The 17,203-nt window shown below is 40.0% G+C and overlaps 2 protein-coding genes across 3 annotated transcripts in view; one reads left to right on the top strand and one right to left on the bottom strand.

Moving 5' to 3' along the window:
• Window positions 1-4,616: 4,616 nt before the first annotated feature.
• On the bottom strand, window positions 4,617-12,190 carry commd8 (COMM domain containing 8). The gene is made up of 5 exons (XM_028437931.1): window positions 12,094-12,190; window positions 9,798-9,947; window positions 7,537-7,689; window positions 5,555-5,710; window positions 4,617-5,294 (listed from the first exon to the last, which is right to left on the bottom strand). Exons 1-5 carry the CDS (start codon window positions 12,136-12,138, stop codon window positions 5,271-5,273), a joined length of 528 nt encoding a protein of 175 aa, XP_028293732.1. The 5' UTR covers window positions 12,139-12,190; the 3' UTR covers window positions 4,617-5,270.
• A 142-nt stretch (window positions 12,191-12,332) lies between these two features.
• atp10d (ATPase phospholipid transporting 10D) overlaps window positions 12,333-17,203 on the top strand; it is a 52,911-nt gene continuing 48,040 nt past the window's right edge. Inside the window, exon 1 of one of the 2 annotated variants that reach the window (XM_028438561.1) lies at window positions 12,333-12,541. The gene's annotated coding sequence lies outside the window, so the exon portion shown is untranslated. The remainder of the gene's footprint in view (window positions 12,542-17,203) is intronic. The other variant, XR_003672865.1, reaches the window with a different exon arrangement.

A 17,203-nucleotide genomic window follows, 5' to 3' on the forward strand; every position in this document is an offset into this window, starting at 1 on the left:
AAATGATGTAAAATTCACTTCAGAATGCCATCTTTTTATCTTCCACTACATTAACACTATAGAGAGGTCGACTTAAGAGGTTATGGGTTCAATCCACAATTTAACAATCCTATAAAGGCCCTCTGCTTTGGAATAGTTAACCTCATCAAATAAGATCCATATACTCCTAGTCACTCTTTAAAAGGCAATTCAAAAACATCCTAGACCTAGTATAAGTATATACACCTAATTACTTCATGCCCTATCTCACTTTACTTTATGCCACCCTGATTACAATCCACGTGTAATATGTATGTTTATATTTGCATGTCTATATGTGTGTATGTATATGTACAGCATATGTTTTAAGTTTGTATTTCTTTTTTGATTTTCAATTAATATTTTGTTCGATATTTTGATTTGTCTTTTGATATTGAGTTTTGTGTGAGCGTTGTTTATATATTATTTTTCCTCATATATCAAACCGTTTTGTGTCATGATTCTATAATATGTGTTTATTTGTTAGCCCTTATTCAAAGTAGTTTGTGTTTATTGAAAGGGGTGGAGCTTCGTTCCCACCTTGCACCTTTAACGTAGTTTTTTTCTTTAATATGTGCTAAATAAATAAATGAAATCAATCCAAATGCTATACCTGTCTATTCAAGTCAAAGTGTCACTGGGCAAGAAGACCAACCCTAATTTGCTCCCACTGGTCGACTCTTAGCTCTGTTCCATTGGCGTGTGAATGAGCTGGAACTACTTGGTCATAAAAAGCACTTTATAAATCTATTTACCATTTTCTCTAAATTGCCTGGTATCTACATGAAATGTTATCTACTATTATATATATATATATATATAACTCATCACAATGTTAAGTTTTGATATTAACAATTCAATTCTCATTAATGTCAATGTCAGTTGTTGATATTTACAATTGTTGTTGCATTACAAATTGTAATTATCTACAATTCAATTCTGACTTATCAAAGATTAAATTACTGACATCTCAGCTGTAGATTCAGATTCAAATTCAGAAAACTTTATTTACCCCTGAGGGGCAATTCAGTTTCAGATACATCCCGACCAAGAAACATGAAAGACAATAACATGAGGGGGCAGGTACGTGAATCCTGGGGAGCAGCCACAGCAGAGCAGTGCTCTGTTTCATAGAGAAATATGAAACAATGTGTAGGAAGAAGAGGTAAAAAAAAAAAAAAAAAAAAAGCAAAAACCAAACTAGACCCCTGTATAGAGGGGCAGAGTTTGGGATCATGAAAAAACTCTTCAGCAAACATTGTGACAAAAACATCATTCAAATCTTGCAATCTTTTATAAACAGCAATGCATGTTTTGTTATTGCAGTTAAATAAATTAATTCATTTTATTGCATAATTGTGACCATCACCACCCCTCCCTAAGGAAGGGTAAGAAACACTTTATTATAGGGAGGATATAAAAAAGAGGGCAGTGTTACACTTTGGTGAGGGGGAAGGGAAGAGGAATTCAGGGTAGGAAATGGAAAGGGTGGGGAAGAAGTGACTGCTTTAAAGTGAGAGTGAGATGTTATAGTTATGTATATTGTGTTGTGTAATTCGTTCACCCGGTCTGGTGATAAGTGTGAAGCTTAACTATAATGGTGGTGGCTGTGAAAAGAGGGAAGGAGTGAGTGGTTATACCTCAAACTGGTATTTGGGATCAACGCCTCTAAGGTTAGGCCCAGTACGAGTTTATCCCACAGCCTAAAACATGTCAGTGCGTCCCTGAAAAAGTTTGTGCAACATCCGCTTCTGCAAACCCAGGCGCCACCCCGGGCCCGTTAGGCCAGCAGCAGAAAGAGCAGGGGCCAAGAAGCACCAACACCCCCCAACGATCGAGCACCCCCCCGACAGAAGTCCCAGCGACCACAGGCCGAGAGGCAGCCACCGCCTGCCACACACACACCCGAGAAAGCCCCAGGGGCCAAGGGCCCAGCGTCACCCACATCCCAGCACCAACCCCCCCTCCCGAGGGGAGGGCCCAGAGAGCCCCCCGTCCAAGACCCCGGCGGAGGTGCAAAGGCCCATGCCCAGGAGACGGCCAGTGCTGAGCGGGTAGCCAGCAGGCACCTGCCGGCAGGCCCAAATGCAGCAGGGACCGGACCCCAGGCCAGTAGGGGCCAGGAACAGAAGCAGTACCAGCAGCAGCCCGCCCAAGGATGAAGGCCGCAGCCCCAGCCGCCAGAGTGCCAAGGAGACACGGCAAGTCACCCCACCGGCCCCCAGGCGCACCGGCCGAGCCTACCAGATCACCCCCCACTGACGCCGCCAGTGCGATGAGCCTTAGTTATTGTTAAAGTCAGGACCCCCCAAGGGCACTGCCCAAGCAGGGGCCACAGCCACAGGCATGCAAAGGCACGGCCCGCACTGCCTGCCCCGGAAGACCCTCACCAAGAGCGGCCAAACCAGTAGGCCAAGCCCGCGGGATCCCAAGGACCCCCCCACCCCAAGGGATAGCGCCCGGGCACGATGCACAACATTCGTTTTAATACAACAGCACCTTGGCACAGGGAATGGGTCTTAGTAGTAGTTCGCAGGTCGGCCACAGGATGGCGCTGCCCTTACAGCTCGCCTCCTGCTGGCTCTGCAGGGAGGGAGAAGGGGAGGGAGCCAGAGGAGACAGTGAAGAAACAGGTTGTGTATGTAAATATGGGAGTGTTCAGTGTTGTTTGAGATAAGCCTGTTTACTGAGACTCTGCTATAGTCTCTCAAAGTTCTCGAGCCAATGACATGAGACGGTGTTGGAGTAGAGATGACCTCAAGAGTTTGTTAGCCGAGCCAGATCGTAGGTGTTCATGGAAAGTAAGGGAAAGAGTGTCGAATCAACATCCATCCATGGAGAGTGTGGATAAAGAAACAGACCATGACAGACTGTTCTCAGAGGGGGCCTAATGAGATAAGAGAAGATGTTTTCAGATGGCCTGGTCATTCAATCAATAATCCAATAATGTGGCCATTTCCTTGAGACAAACTCTGAAAGTTCACCACGGTAAAATCCATCTGAGTTCTGAGAGCTCGGTCCCTTTCATCGAAGAAAAGCGGCTTCCATTATTGCTGCCAAAGTAATCCAAAGCTTGCGATAAATCAGGAAAATACCAGATCCAATCAGCAGAAGTTATCATAATTCCAATCTGGTGGTGGACGTCTTCCACATCACCAGGATTTACGAGCTCTCCCAATGCCAGTACTCCTAGTTGAGAAATTTGACCAAAAGCGAAGAAATACCAGCTGATTAATTTCATGATCTAGATTTAAGATCGGGATGCAGATAGAGGCTCCTGTTGGATTAAAACAAGACAAAAACAGCAAGCAGGAGAAAAAGGAGGAAGCGAGGGAAAAAGTCTCCTCCTCTGAGTACAAGCAGGAAAGTGTAAGATTTAAGGTCTCATTATGAATTTATGTTTAATCATTTGGCGTGTTTAATCATGGCACGTCATCCTCTTTAAAGAGGAATTATAACGCTATGTATCAGTTATTAATCATTCTTAATAGCTCAGGGAGTGCAGTCCAGGGTTGGGGTCAATTATAATTGTGTAATTGATAAGTTATTAAATTTATGGCATATTTATAATTGTAATTTTATATATCTGTTGCTGTAGTAATCATAATGAAATTGTAATTGAGTTTAGATAATTGACTTTGTAATTGTAATTGCCATGAAAATTCTATGAAAACGGTTATTTTATCATTTAACGCTAAACTGAGGAACCATGTTACAGTTCTATGTACAGTTCTACACATATGTAGATAACAATTATTAAAATGTTTCATATCAAGCTTTTCCACATTTTACCATTTAAAAAATAAATAGATAAAGAAGAAAATAGATGTTAGATATTTGTTTTTTGTGTATTTTACAGCTGATTTAGGACCCGTTAACATAAGAGTTGCTAACAAAAAGCTAACACAAGAGGAGGGTGTTAACTTTTATTAGGTTATTTATTTCAGAGTAATTGTAATTATAATTAACTTTCTAAGGATAAAAAATAATTTAAATTTAATTGTAAATGGAAAAAAAATGCTGGTCACTGTAATTGTAATTGAACATGGGTAATTGAAAGCGTAATTGTAATTGCACCAACCCTGGTGCATTCTGTTTAAACTACCTACTCTTCTATAACAAGACAACATTGATACATTAATCACAGACAACGATTTGAACTTTTATTATCAACAATTCATTTGTACACAAATATCAACTACCACAGCACTATGCTCACTAACTAATGCTAATTACTCAAGTAACAGAAAAAAAGTCAAAATAGTTTCATTCAAGAGAAGACAAATTAATAAAAAGACAGAGATGTGGCTGTGTGTGTGTGTGTGTGTAATTATCTACTGTGATATTAGTGTGAAAATGAGATTATGTGTAGCCAGACAGTTAGCACATGTGATCTGTAGTGACTTTTTTCATGTATATTTCAAAGCTTTATTGAAATGGGCAACAAAAGCAGTTCTAAAAGCACAAATACACTGCAGTACAAAATTTTACGCATCTTTACAATCAAAGCAGGTGTGAAGAAGATCTCTCACAGAAATAACACATTTAGCCAGCAAATACATTTTCCTCCATCCAGGATTGTGACAAATACACAACAATATAAAATACAAAATGCATTTCTTGTTTTTTTTTTTTTTTTTTTTTACCTTTTTCTAATTTTATAATTAATTTGGTGTTGCATGGATAAGACTGTTCAGACATGTTGTAAAAGGAAAATAACTTTCTGGCTGAACTAAAGCTTTTCCAACTGAACTGACGGCTTTCACTTAACAGGAAACAAATGAGTTGAGTGAACTATGGGGGTTGGGATAATTTATACACTACGTTCACAACATGATATAATGGACGTTAATGGTTGCACAACATTTTTGGAAAAACAGTTGGAAAAATAATCACCAATTCAGGACATACTTGCATACTTACTCTGGGTATGACCTTTTCAACTCAATAGGAGAATAAGCACAAATAATAACACTCTGGTGTGTAGTAGATTGTGTGGATTTTTTAAAATGTATCGTCAGACTGTATTTTGCTTGGCAATGTCACCATTGATATGTGAATGTGAGTGTAATTAGGGGAAAATGGCTGATATTGTAAAGTGCTTTGGGACTATTTCAGTGGTTAACTTAAGTCCATTCATCATTTACACACTGCAGCAGTAAATGTGTACAATAGGCAATGATAAATGGTCTCTGCAACAACATATCATCTTTCATATTTAGGTTCTGTCCTCATGAGCTTGAACAGTGTTATTATCCTTTTAACTGCAGTAACACCTGGAAGAAAAAGACAGAAGAATCTTGAGCTTAACAAGATGATCATTCTTTAGGTATTTGGTTTGCAGATGATACTATGGTATTTCTGTCACACAATCATCTGGACACAGGGATTATTAGAGAACTCCTTAAAGTTGATTTACGGCTCAAACGCAACAAACTATCTCTTAATAAAAACAGGACAAAAATATTTTTTTCTGTTTTAGTGGGAAAAAAAAATCATCTGTAGATGATGTTATATAGACGTGTGCTGTGTGTACCTTATTAGCATTCTCTAGTGAAGTGATGAGCATCGCCAATTCCTTTCTATTTAGTTCTATTGAAAAAGGCTTGAGGACTCCATTCTCTCTGACGTCCAGACTGAGGGTGAGCAGGGCAGTGTTAAGAGATGCGATCTTATCACTGGACAGAGCCAACTGAGGTTGAGAAAGAAGGAAGAGATGAGAAAAAGATAGAAAACAAACTTGTTACAGTTAAGAACACATCATTTAACACTGATTTAACAATGTATGATGATAGATTTGACCTCCTTAAAATAGATAGTAAACCATGATAAGAACCATCTACCAGTAAACCCAAATTTCATAATAATAATCCACAAAATGTAAAACATCAGTTTTATCAACACATCCACAAAACTTTGTTGATAAAAATGAACAAATATTTTACCTCCTCAGTGTTGGTTTTAATAAGTACTGCTGCTATTTAGGGTGCTTTCACACACATAGTCCGGTGGACCTGGTGCGGTTCAGGCAGTGAATCCCCAACATTGTTGCATTTTAATTTGGTCTGGTCCGCTTTCACACATTCTATTTGCCAAGCACACCAAACTTTCTAAACAACATGCAGGCACAACGATCGGTCGCCTATTGGAGTGAATACTTCAGCCTCCATTGACTTCTGTCAGAAAAACGCATTATCCAAAGGAAATCCTCAAGCAAACCCCCAGAAACGTAATAATAATGTTTAAAAATGAACCATAAACATAATAGTGTGGAAATATTTGTGACGTGTGTGTGCATTGCCGTGACGATGTGCCACTGCCCTGTCAGTGACAGTTGCACCGTCACGTCTTATATTTGGTCATTCCTCCCACATTTTCCAAAGGAAATCCTAAAACAAACCCCCCAGAAACGTCATTAATGACAATTCAAAATATCTCATAGTTAATGCCACAACCTGCGCTAATGCGCTACATAAACACAGCGATGACTCCGCTCCGTCTGTGTATCTGTCATCGTTCACCGCCGTCATGTCACCAGTAACTTACCGGTGAGGATGTGTAATATGTGAAGATATGAGAATATATACGCAGATAAAACAGAACAGTCAGGTGGTCATCGCTGATCGTGTGAGCAGTATGAGGAAATGGAAATGAGTGAAAAAAATGCAAGACGTGGGAGAAATACGGAAGGGAGTGAGGAAATGTTTGTGACGTGTTTGTGTGCTGAAAAAGCAGCTCTGAAAATTGATGGATGGATAGATACAGTAGGTGGATGGATATGTGTGTATGTGCTGCTTGTCGGAGTGCTTGGTTGTGAGTGTGTGTGCGTGTGTGTGTGTGTGTGTGTGAGATCGCTGCACCGCCACTGCTATCCAGTCACTGATGGAGTTGCTCCGCTACAAGTGCGCTTCAACGTAAAGTCCAGTATTTGGTTCTGGTTGCTTTCTCACGTGGTTAAAGACCACAACATGCTTTGCTTGAGTCGAACCGAGACCTACGTTTTTCAGAGGACCAGAGTTCATTTGTGTGCTCCACACCAGAGTTCCAGAGGCTTTTCACATAATGCAAAAAGACCGGACTATCCGAGGAAGCGAAGCATGGCGCGGAGTAAAGAGGCATGTGTAAAGGCATCCTTAAACTTTGGGCTAAAATAAGTTGAACTTCGGTATGAGAAAAAAAAACTTGAAAATGATGAAAATGTAGATGTGGCAGATATGAATCAGGTGGAAGCTATAGGGACATTAGGTGATGTTTGTTGATAGTGTTCTCTACTGTGGAAAAAAGGTCAACAACACAATAACACTACTTTAAACTAGTCAATAGTTTACAGTTTTAAATCTGTATTTATTTTAAATTTCTAAAATAGTTTTTTTTTTTTAAGTTATGCGAGCTTATAATATGATCAAACTTAAAATATCTACTACATTGTGTCATGTGTTTATTTAGCATGTTGAGGTTAAATCATCATTTTTGATCGATTATAAAATGCACAATGAAGATTAAAGCTGCTGACGTCACCTTAAGTTGCCAGTCAAAATCTTGTAGAGTGGTAGAAGATATTGAAAGTGTTCTGTCCAGCAGAGACTGACGGATCTCTTCCTTTCGACTCCGCAGCACATCCAGCACAATCCCAGACTGGCTGACACCTGCTTCAGAAAGCTCAGCCAGTACCTACAAACAGCCAGCAGAGGGAGACATTTGAGAGGATAATTACAGCAACTCTAACACAGCACTTGAAGGAGCATAGGGAGGATTTGAGAAAAAAAAAAATATTCATTTAAAGTAGTTTTTTTTAAATACTAATGGGTGATGAAGCACTCGAAACCAAAGAGAATGAGCCCACACACATTTCTACCTATTGCCTTGAAAACATTGTGTGATACATTTGTACTGCTGTTCTGGGCGTGAATTTCTCGCACAGTTCTTTGGACGTTAAGTGACGCTGACGTGCGATCTCGACATCTTGGAAATAAACAGGAAATTAAAAAGAATGAGGAAAAAGACAGCTTGGAGACTGAAATAAGACAAGCACAGTGGACTAAACTACTGTTTGGTTCCACAGATGCATGCAGAGGCATATGCACAAGTCTTGCAGAAAACATTCACATGAACAGAGAGTAAATAAATAACCGTGTCACAGTTGGAGTGAGGATTGGGCCGCATGTTCTCGTCCGAGTCTGACCCAACAGTGAAAACCTCGTTTTTTTCTTAGAGAAATGACATTATTTACGTTTGTTTTTGTGGTAAGCACCGATTTTATTAGCAAACAACTGTTAATGTCAACATCAGATCAGCGCACGGATAATAAGCAAAAGTGAAACATAAATAGGGGCGCAGTGCATGCAAGAGACCCATTGAATCTATTTACATAATCCACGGTTCAAGCCTCACCTGGGCCATCACTGTGGGATGTTGAGCAAGTCCCTTAACCCCGAACACCTCCCCAGGCACCGCAAAATGGATGCGACTGCTCCCCAGGGATGGGTTAAATTGCAGAGGACAAATTTCAATATACTGTATATATGTAACAACATATATACATGACGAATAAAGGCTTAAAGCTCAGCTTAATTCAATTTAATTTAATGTATCTATTTACATACATAATCCATGTATTTAAATAGATTATGTAATCTATTTACACAATCCATGTATCCACAGAAAAAGAAATGTTATGTATTCTTTTAAAATTGTCGTCTGCTCCATTATCCTTACCAAGCTTCCCTGCGGATCACAGCTCTCACTGTTATACAGTTTAAGTAGGAGAACGTGCCCCGAGAGGCCCAACTCAAAGACCCACCCCCGAGACATCCCAGCCCTGGCACGGCACCCACGAGGCCCAGCACGGCACCCACGGGGCCCAGCACGGTGCACCCAGCCTGCAGACCAGCCACTCCCAACGCGGATCAGCCATGTCAGAACCCACAGGCTGCACCCGCACACGCCCACCCAGCGCGACCCTAGGGGAGGCCCCCTGCACAGGCGAGGCCCCACAGTACCGCTCCTTGACGTCACACACCGGCCCACGAGGTCCCCTCAAGTGAGCACTGGAGGAAGCCCAACCCGATCCATCGCGCCAGCAACATCCCCGATGAAGGTGCGCCCCAGAGAACAAAGCCAAAGCGCCCAAACAAGCCAGCGGAGCAACCAGCAGCAACCCCCCGCTACTGGCAACCCAGGACGCAAGCTAAGCCTCTGAGCAGTAGCTACCCCCAGGGTCACCCGGCCCAAAGCCACAAACCCCACCACCCTAGGCTCCCCCAACAGGCCCAGTCCCAAGCTAACCCACCTGGCGCGGCACCGCCCACCCCCCCAGGTGAGAGCCACCACCAGGAAACAGGCTCAAGAGCAAAGGAGGAGGGGGGGAGGACAGTACAGGGAGACAGAGAGCAAGAGGAAAGAGTGGCAGAGAAACACGTCGGCACCCTGCCCCAGGGACCACCCATATGTGCACGGAGGGGGCAGGAAAGCGCCACCAAACAGCTCGAGGACCACGAGAATTTCCAGAGGGACAGCACTCCCACGCGGAGGCACCCAGACACCCCAACAGTTCTACCCCCAACCACCAGTTCTAAATACCTGTTCCAAACCATCGGGCTTAGTGAGGGTTTGGTTGGGTATCCATCCTCTAGTATCAGCTGTAAACAGTTGATGCGTGCCCCCGTGGTGGCTTGGCTGAAGTTACCCTCCCTAACCACCGTGGTGTCACTATGGAGTCTGATTTGTAGATCCCGCCCTATGTTCCTTTAACACAGATGTTTATAGTGATGACCACTCACCTTGTCCTCTGAGTGGTTTTCTGCCACCGTTTTGTGAAAGAGTGAAGTCAAAAAGTTGAGCAGATCCAGCCACTCCTGGTTGCTGCAGCTGAGGATCTGCTTATGTATCGGTGTCTGTCCACACAGACTGTCCACCACCCTGTGGCAGAGCTGAGCACCACACAACAGCATCAGTCAATCATCACATTAACACATTCATCTAAACCAGTGGTTTGCAAACGTTTGAGAAGCCCCTGACTGTAGCCTGCTCAACATTCAATAAACCAATTATGTTGAGACTTACTCTAACCCTAACCCATATCTAATTTGTATGCCTATAGAATTATGGAAATTATTTATATGGCACCATTTATTGATTTTGAGGTTGATTATTATTAGCTGTATAAGAATCACACAGCACAATAGCATGCCGCATTGAGCTCCGCCCCAAACTGCGGACTGCAGTCAGGGGTACTTTAAACTTTTCACAGTCCAGTTCCTCTTCAGACATTTAACCTAAAGCCATGTACCCCCTACTCCTGCACACTTAAAACAATAATAATATAACGTCGTATACATTTGAAATTTTACCTATCCTCTTGAGGAACAATATATATTTCAAAAAAATAATTAATAATTAATTAATCTGTAAAAGCACGACAGAAAACATCTTATTCAGAATTATCACTTGTTGGCAATATTTAATTAACTGGTTATAATTCATTTTCAGTGAGAAACAAATCTCTATTTTGGATAAAGAAATCTCGCAAACATTTGTTGATTGAACATATATCAGTAATGTAACATATTGATCAGCTTGAGTCTTAAATCATTCTCCCCTAAAGTCTTGTTCTATATTTTGTTTTCATGTTTGTCACCACTGAAGAGTGGTATTATGGAGGCCAATGTGTCATTTATGGTAATGCATGGAGACTCCTGAATACTGTTCTATTTATGTTTTAGTTTACAATGTTGTCACGTTGTTTAAAAAAATAATAATTCACGTACGCCCATGACAATTTGTGGGAACCTCACGATATGATACGATATGCGATACAAAGCTCACGGTAACGATTATCTCACAATATGACAATATTGCGCTGATCGATATATTGGTCAAAAATCAATCTACGATAATCTATGACATAAGAAGAAAAAAAGATTACGTGAAAAAATGACATTTTTATTTTATATCTCTGAAAGACAATAAATTGAAAACTTGTCCTATGAACAGTGACACTATTTTAGTTCAATATTTCTGTAAATAAATGTCAACATACCAATGTAAAACAATAAGTATCTCCAATAGTGCTTTCTGGAAACAAAAAATAGGGTCTTTATGACCAGTGACACCATTATAGTGCAATATGACAGTAAACAATATATTGGTTCCATCAAAAAACAGCGACAACATTTCTGTGAAGACCCACCTGCACATTTTAGTGAAACAGCAGAAACGGTTTTGAAAATAATAAACTAAATCTTAAATAAAAATTAAATTGATTGCGCGAGCATATCGATAATCAATCGTGCGAAAAAATACTGCAATACATCGCCGTATCAAAATATTGTCACACTCCTACCCCTGGGGGTGACCCATACTCCACTTTGGGAACCTAGGTTCTAACCTTTAGAACTTTACCTGTAGCTACAGTAAACTAGGTTTTAAAGGTTGCTTCTTTACACACACAGTATACGTGTGTGTGTGTGTTTCTATACAGTTTATATATAAAATTGACTATGACAGCTCCAACTCTTCTGGAAAGGCTTTTCAAAATGTACCTGTGGGAGTTTGTGACATCCAACACTGACAGTCTGTCAGAAGAGCTGATTCCACAAAAAGTCAGTGGTCTGTGGAAACACTGTAATCCCAATGCTTCCACTTTGTTAGAAAACTACCACTGAACGTTGAGAGTGTAATACATTTAATCACTGGATTTATTACATCTTAGTTTGTACAATAGTGGTAAATTAATTCACTCAGCTCCAGAGCTCTCCTTCACACATTTTCATAGAAGCCATTGACTACATTTACTCATTTTAGTTTTTTTTTTTTTTTTTTTTTTAATGACGTTTGTATTTTTCTAATTTATGTCTGTCCCACAGTTGTACATTTTGCATTATTATTTAATCCTATGTTGGTATTTATTTTTTGTTCTTTCTGTCTGCCATTCTAGTGTGTTCATTTTTCCCTCCGAATTCATTGATATTTAAATAGGACTTATGCTAACACTGGACACAGCGCAACAAATGATATGTAGCTGTTTGTGCTTTAGGATCAAAAATGTGAATAAAACGTTGCTTTTTGTCTACTTACTTTCTTACAATCTGTGTCGGAAACGCTGCTCAGCACAGCAGCCATGGCGCTTCCGTCTGCGGTGTCCTGCTGTCACGTGAGCACATCACATGACCGGCTGTGCTGCGTTCACAGACCCAGGGAAAATCGCAACACATCATCTAAATCAGCGGTAAAACCAGCTAGTTAACTTATAACGCTATACTCAAACCCATAGGGCTGTCTGATTAACAATCTGACATTGTAGATGGAAAATCATTTTATTGGGAACATTTATTGGCGTTCAACAAGACTTAGAAGGCTTGTGTTTCCTGAACGTATCTTTAGGGCACGCAGGTGTGCACGCTGTCCTCTGACAAACAGGAAGTAGTTATGGTCTGATGTCTGCTGGAGAGCAAAGCAGATTTTCCCCTTGAAACATGGAAGAGAAACACGCATTGTGTTGACTGCTTTTAAACTTCCTGACAAGGTGAGTTTTATTATTTGAACTAACTGTACTTTATACAGACACATAAAACCTATGCCCCACAACAGCCATAAATGTAATGTATCAGCCACACATGGCCACATTGTTAGTTACACTCACATAACACTGCTGTGCATCAGTGATGAGAGGATATGCTTTAGGGCCGGAGCAGCTTCTTCCTCCATTTATTAGCTTTACAAACACTTTGAGGCTTTTTGTGTTTTGTGACATATGTTGTTATTTAATTGTTACTAAGAGACTAACCTTTTGGACTCTGTCCCTGATTTGTGAAGGTTTTATGTCACTGCTGAGCTCTACTGTGCATTGCTGCATGTCAGCAAATGATACAGTAGATTTGGACTTCATTGATTAGATTTTATTCTGCTGGGTTTATTTGAAAATTCCTGTCCAAGGATCCATCTGCTAATAGTGTAAAGCACTGTGCCTATATTAGATCTGGAGAGATTAATCGACGGGCAGATTATTGCATATCACTGATAAATCAAAATCGGTCAATATTTAACCAATGTATAACTTTATTTTGTATATTGATCTTTTGTCACTCTGCTCCTGTGTTTGCTGCACTCTATCCATACCTAAGGGTTTACAGTCTTTTCTAATGGTCGTGGCTATTGATTCAGTATCGTATCGAAAGTGAAAAAGTTGTATCTTGACATCCCTAGTATTTTAAGAACTTGTTTGTATAAAGTATATGTAAAGTGTAAAGTAGGGCTGGGTGATATGGACCAAACCTCATATTATATATATATATATATATATATATATATGCAAATTTAAATCCGATATTCGTTTTAAGGCTAACATCGGACCGACATCGGATCGGGACACCCCTAGATATATATCTCGATATAGCCGATATTGTCATTTTCTATACTGCCAAAATAGAAAACTATATATCTTGAATTGCGATATATTGCCCAGCGCTAGTATAACGCCCCCAATATCAGCTTAAAAAATGTCATACTGGTCAGGCTTTACTTTAGTTTTTTTTTTTTTTCCTTCGGGTCGGGACCCCATGTGTGGTTGTCTGGAATTAAAATGGTGTCACCTGAAATGTCTAGTAATTGGTAAAAAATTAAATTAAATTTTTATTTTTCATGTTTTTTATTTATTTATTCACATACACATCACACACAGTAAATATCAAATAACTGTATCCTATACTTAAACTTTCTCAAATGTAAATCTAGTTCAAATAAAATGCAGTATAATAATAGATAAGGTGGTGCACTTGTCACTTTGTGCACTAATCCTGGCGACTGTATTTGTAACACACTTGAATAAACATGATCAAAAACTAATTCTAGAAGAAGATAAAATGTCTCTGTGGTCGCCAGACATTTGTGATATCAAAATGGTGTCACGACCTGAAAATGGTTCGGAACCACAGTATTCTCTACCGTATATTAAGTTGATGTCATTAAACTTCAAACATTAAACCACACTGGATCATCTTGGCTGTTTGGTTAATTAAGAATGATAAGGATCCATGGTGAGAGTTACAGTTGAAAGTCTACATCTAATTTGCATTTTCAGTGTTTTTTTTTTTTCAAATCCACTGCAGTAGTTAGTGTACAGTGTAGAAACCCCTTCAAAAGGAAAGTACAATGTCTCAAACTGCCAGGAATGAAGTCTTTCAGGAATTGAGTTTGAGCGATATTGATCAGCATAGCATACGTTGTTTTTGACTGTTAAGGCGGATTGGCTTAAACCTATCCATTCTATTAGTGGAAGGGCTACTGTAGATTTGGTCATTTTTCATGATGCATTATAGAAGGTAGACATTTCTGATCAGAAAATAATAATACAGTGCTGTAAGAGCCAAATGAATGTGACTATTTGTACATACATTTTTATCAGAATCAGAATTCCTTTATTGATCCCACTGATCCTCCACTAATAAATACTCAGACTGTATAGACAAGAAATAATGTTTTATTGAAAAGACTGATTTGAAGATGTGCTTTTTAAATTTAAATGAGGTATTATGTAGGACCAACAGTATTATTGGGACTCTAATGGACTGTTATGTTATGCAGAGGTCCTCAGGTAAAGACCGAAGCATTCGTGCGAATTGCCTGTATTAAATAGACGGTGTGGGTAATGTATGTGTTTCTCGGTTATGCAGATTAAAAAGAGAGTTTAAACACGGGCACACCTGGAAGACCAAGTGTGCAACAATTATTACGACGGTACAATTAAAAAAGGAAAAAAACATCAGAAAAGCCCCCCTACGCTGGTTGAAAGTACTCACCATAGGGGGTGACATCACACCGTAGGGCAAGGGGTGAGACTTTTCAATGTGTCCCTGCTCCAACACACCTGGTTGAAACCAATGTGTTGTCATCAAGGACTGCGTCCGAATAGTCCCTCCTATCTCCTTTCCTATCCACTTTTCCATAACACCGTGGATGATGTCACGGGGTTAAGGAAAGTTGTTAGGAGAGGAGTTAGGAAAATGGTCATCACGTTTGCTTTGACAATCAGACGCACTTCAACTCGGTGATGTAATAATCTGACGGCCACAAAGGTTAGTGACGTCTGCTGTGCATAAAAACCTAGACATTTCCAAAAATGGACTAAAAGCACATTTATAACACTTTCCACTAATATAATCTCAAAAATCACAAGGTTGAAATGTAAATCAAAGGAAAAGAGGCTACCAGGCTATGAAGAACAAAAGTGAAACTAAAAGAACGTCAGATTGAGAATGGTTGTTCACACTTACCTTCCACTCACTAATATAAATTATGTTGAATAAAACATAATGTGGCTAAAAATGTCTCTGATCCCTTTTTCTTGAACCACAGAGTGTCTGTTTTATGTCAGTGATGATCTGACGATATGTCTTGCATATAATAAGATATGGGTTTTAGATTATTTATTTAAAGTTGTTCAAGGCAAATAATTGAATTGGTACAGTAATCGTGCATGTCCCTTTAAATGTTGTCGTGGCAAGGAATTGTGGGTCAGCATTATCTGGTCTCCTTCGGCAAAGGATGAATCAGTGTTTCCTAGGCTAAAGGAGGTAAAAAAAGGAAGCATTGAGCCTATTTTCCTGAGCTTAAAAAGAACTTGGACACTCTTTATCACGGCCACACTTAAACACTTCCGGGGGTGAAGGAACAGTAGATTGGAAATGAAATAGAAGGGACTATTCGGACCCGCCAAGCTCTGCAGAAGCATGATAACGAGCCATTCATTGGATTCAGTTGTGTTGGAGCAGGGACACATCTAAAAGTCTCAGGAAACCTGCCCTCGATGACTGAAGTTCACCACCCCTGCTGTAGGGGATCAACATTTCACCATAGGGGGCCCCTACACTCAATAGCACCTGCGAGAACCCTGCTCGTGGCACTAATGCACCTGTGTGTCTGGGTATAAGAGGATTACCACACCTAGTGACGTGAGGTGTGTTAGCCAGAGGAGCAAATGGTTTTTGACCGCTGGGACGCGAGGGGAAGTCTAGAAGGGTTGGGCATGTATTGTGTACATTACTGGACTTATCGTTCACTGGTGCAATAAACACGTCAAAGGTGTGGACTTCTCTGATTTATGGCGCAACAATCTACATCACAACCTCAGCATTTCAGTGGCTAACACACAGAGCAGTATCAGATTACCTACTATAAGTATGGGGCCGTTAATGTAGCAAAACTGTTTGCAAATGTGTATTTCTATCCACAAAAGTGTAATCAGATCCTCAAATGATTTGCAAATGTGTTTCGATTCCCAAATATGTAAAGAAAAAAAATGTTTGTCTGACCAGATCCATGAATGTGTAAAAAAAAAAAAAATTGCAAATGCGTGCATTGATCGGTATGAATCACTAGATATAGATTTATAGCACCAGGGGGCGCAAGCACCAGTGATATTGCAGTCGTTATAAATTGTAATGAAATTTTAAGCACAATCTATATCAAAAGACCATATATAATAGTAGAGGTTTAATCAGGTTATTTTCTTTAAAAGTGATTTAATCTTGAGTAGTGGTTCCCAAATTTGGGACACACTTTGTGACTCAACTAAATTGTGGTTCAAAGCAGCATTTACTTCAGCCACCGTGTGCCACCAGATGGACTGGAAACCACCATTTCTTATGGTCACAAACTGTGTCACAAAAGCCACTATGACTCTTTTCAGCATCGTAGCTTAGAACATGTCTCACAAACAGGCGTGTTTACTTATCTTCTGGTTGCTCAAGACGAACTTTTAAAGAAAGTAGCCTGACTAAACCTCTACTGTTATATATGATCTTTTGAAGGAGATCACAAATAAAATTCATTACAGGTGCCTGTGCCACCTGGTGGTATAAAGCTGTAAAACAACAGCGACACATTCACAAATCTTCACACGCGTTCACAAATCACTGCACGCATTCTTGACTCTTCTGCGACAGAAGTGTAGCAAAAGTCACGTGTGAGAACACATTCAATCCTGAGGCCCAGTATTTACAGATCGATCATGTACGTAATTACAGATTTTTCTATGTATACAGATTAATGCATGCATTTTCAAAATTATATTTTGTACATTTGTGGATTGAAAAACAGATTTGCAAATAGTTTTGCTATTGGCCTCATATATAAGCACCTCTGTCAAAAAAAAAAGCAGTTGGTGCCAACTAGGGCTGCGCAAAAAATT

Source organism: Gouania willdenowi, chromosome 22 (assembly GCF_900634775.1).
Source record: "Gouania willdenowi chromosome 22, fGouWil2.1, whole genome shotgun sequence".
Lineage (NCBI taxonomy): Eukaryota > Metazoa > Chordata > Actinopteri > Blenniiformes > Gobiesocidae > Gouania > Gouania willdenowi.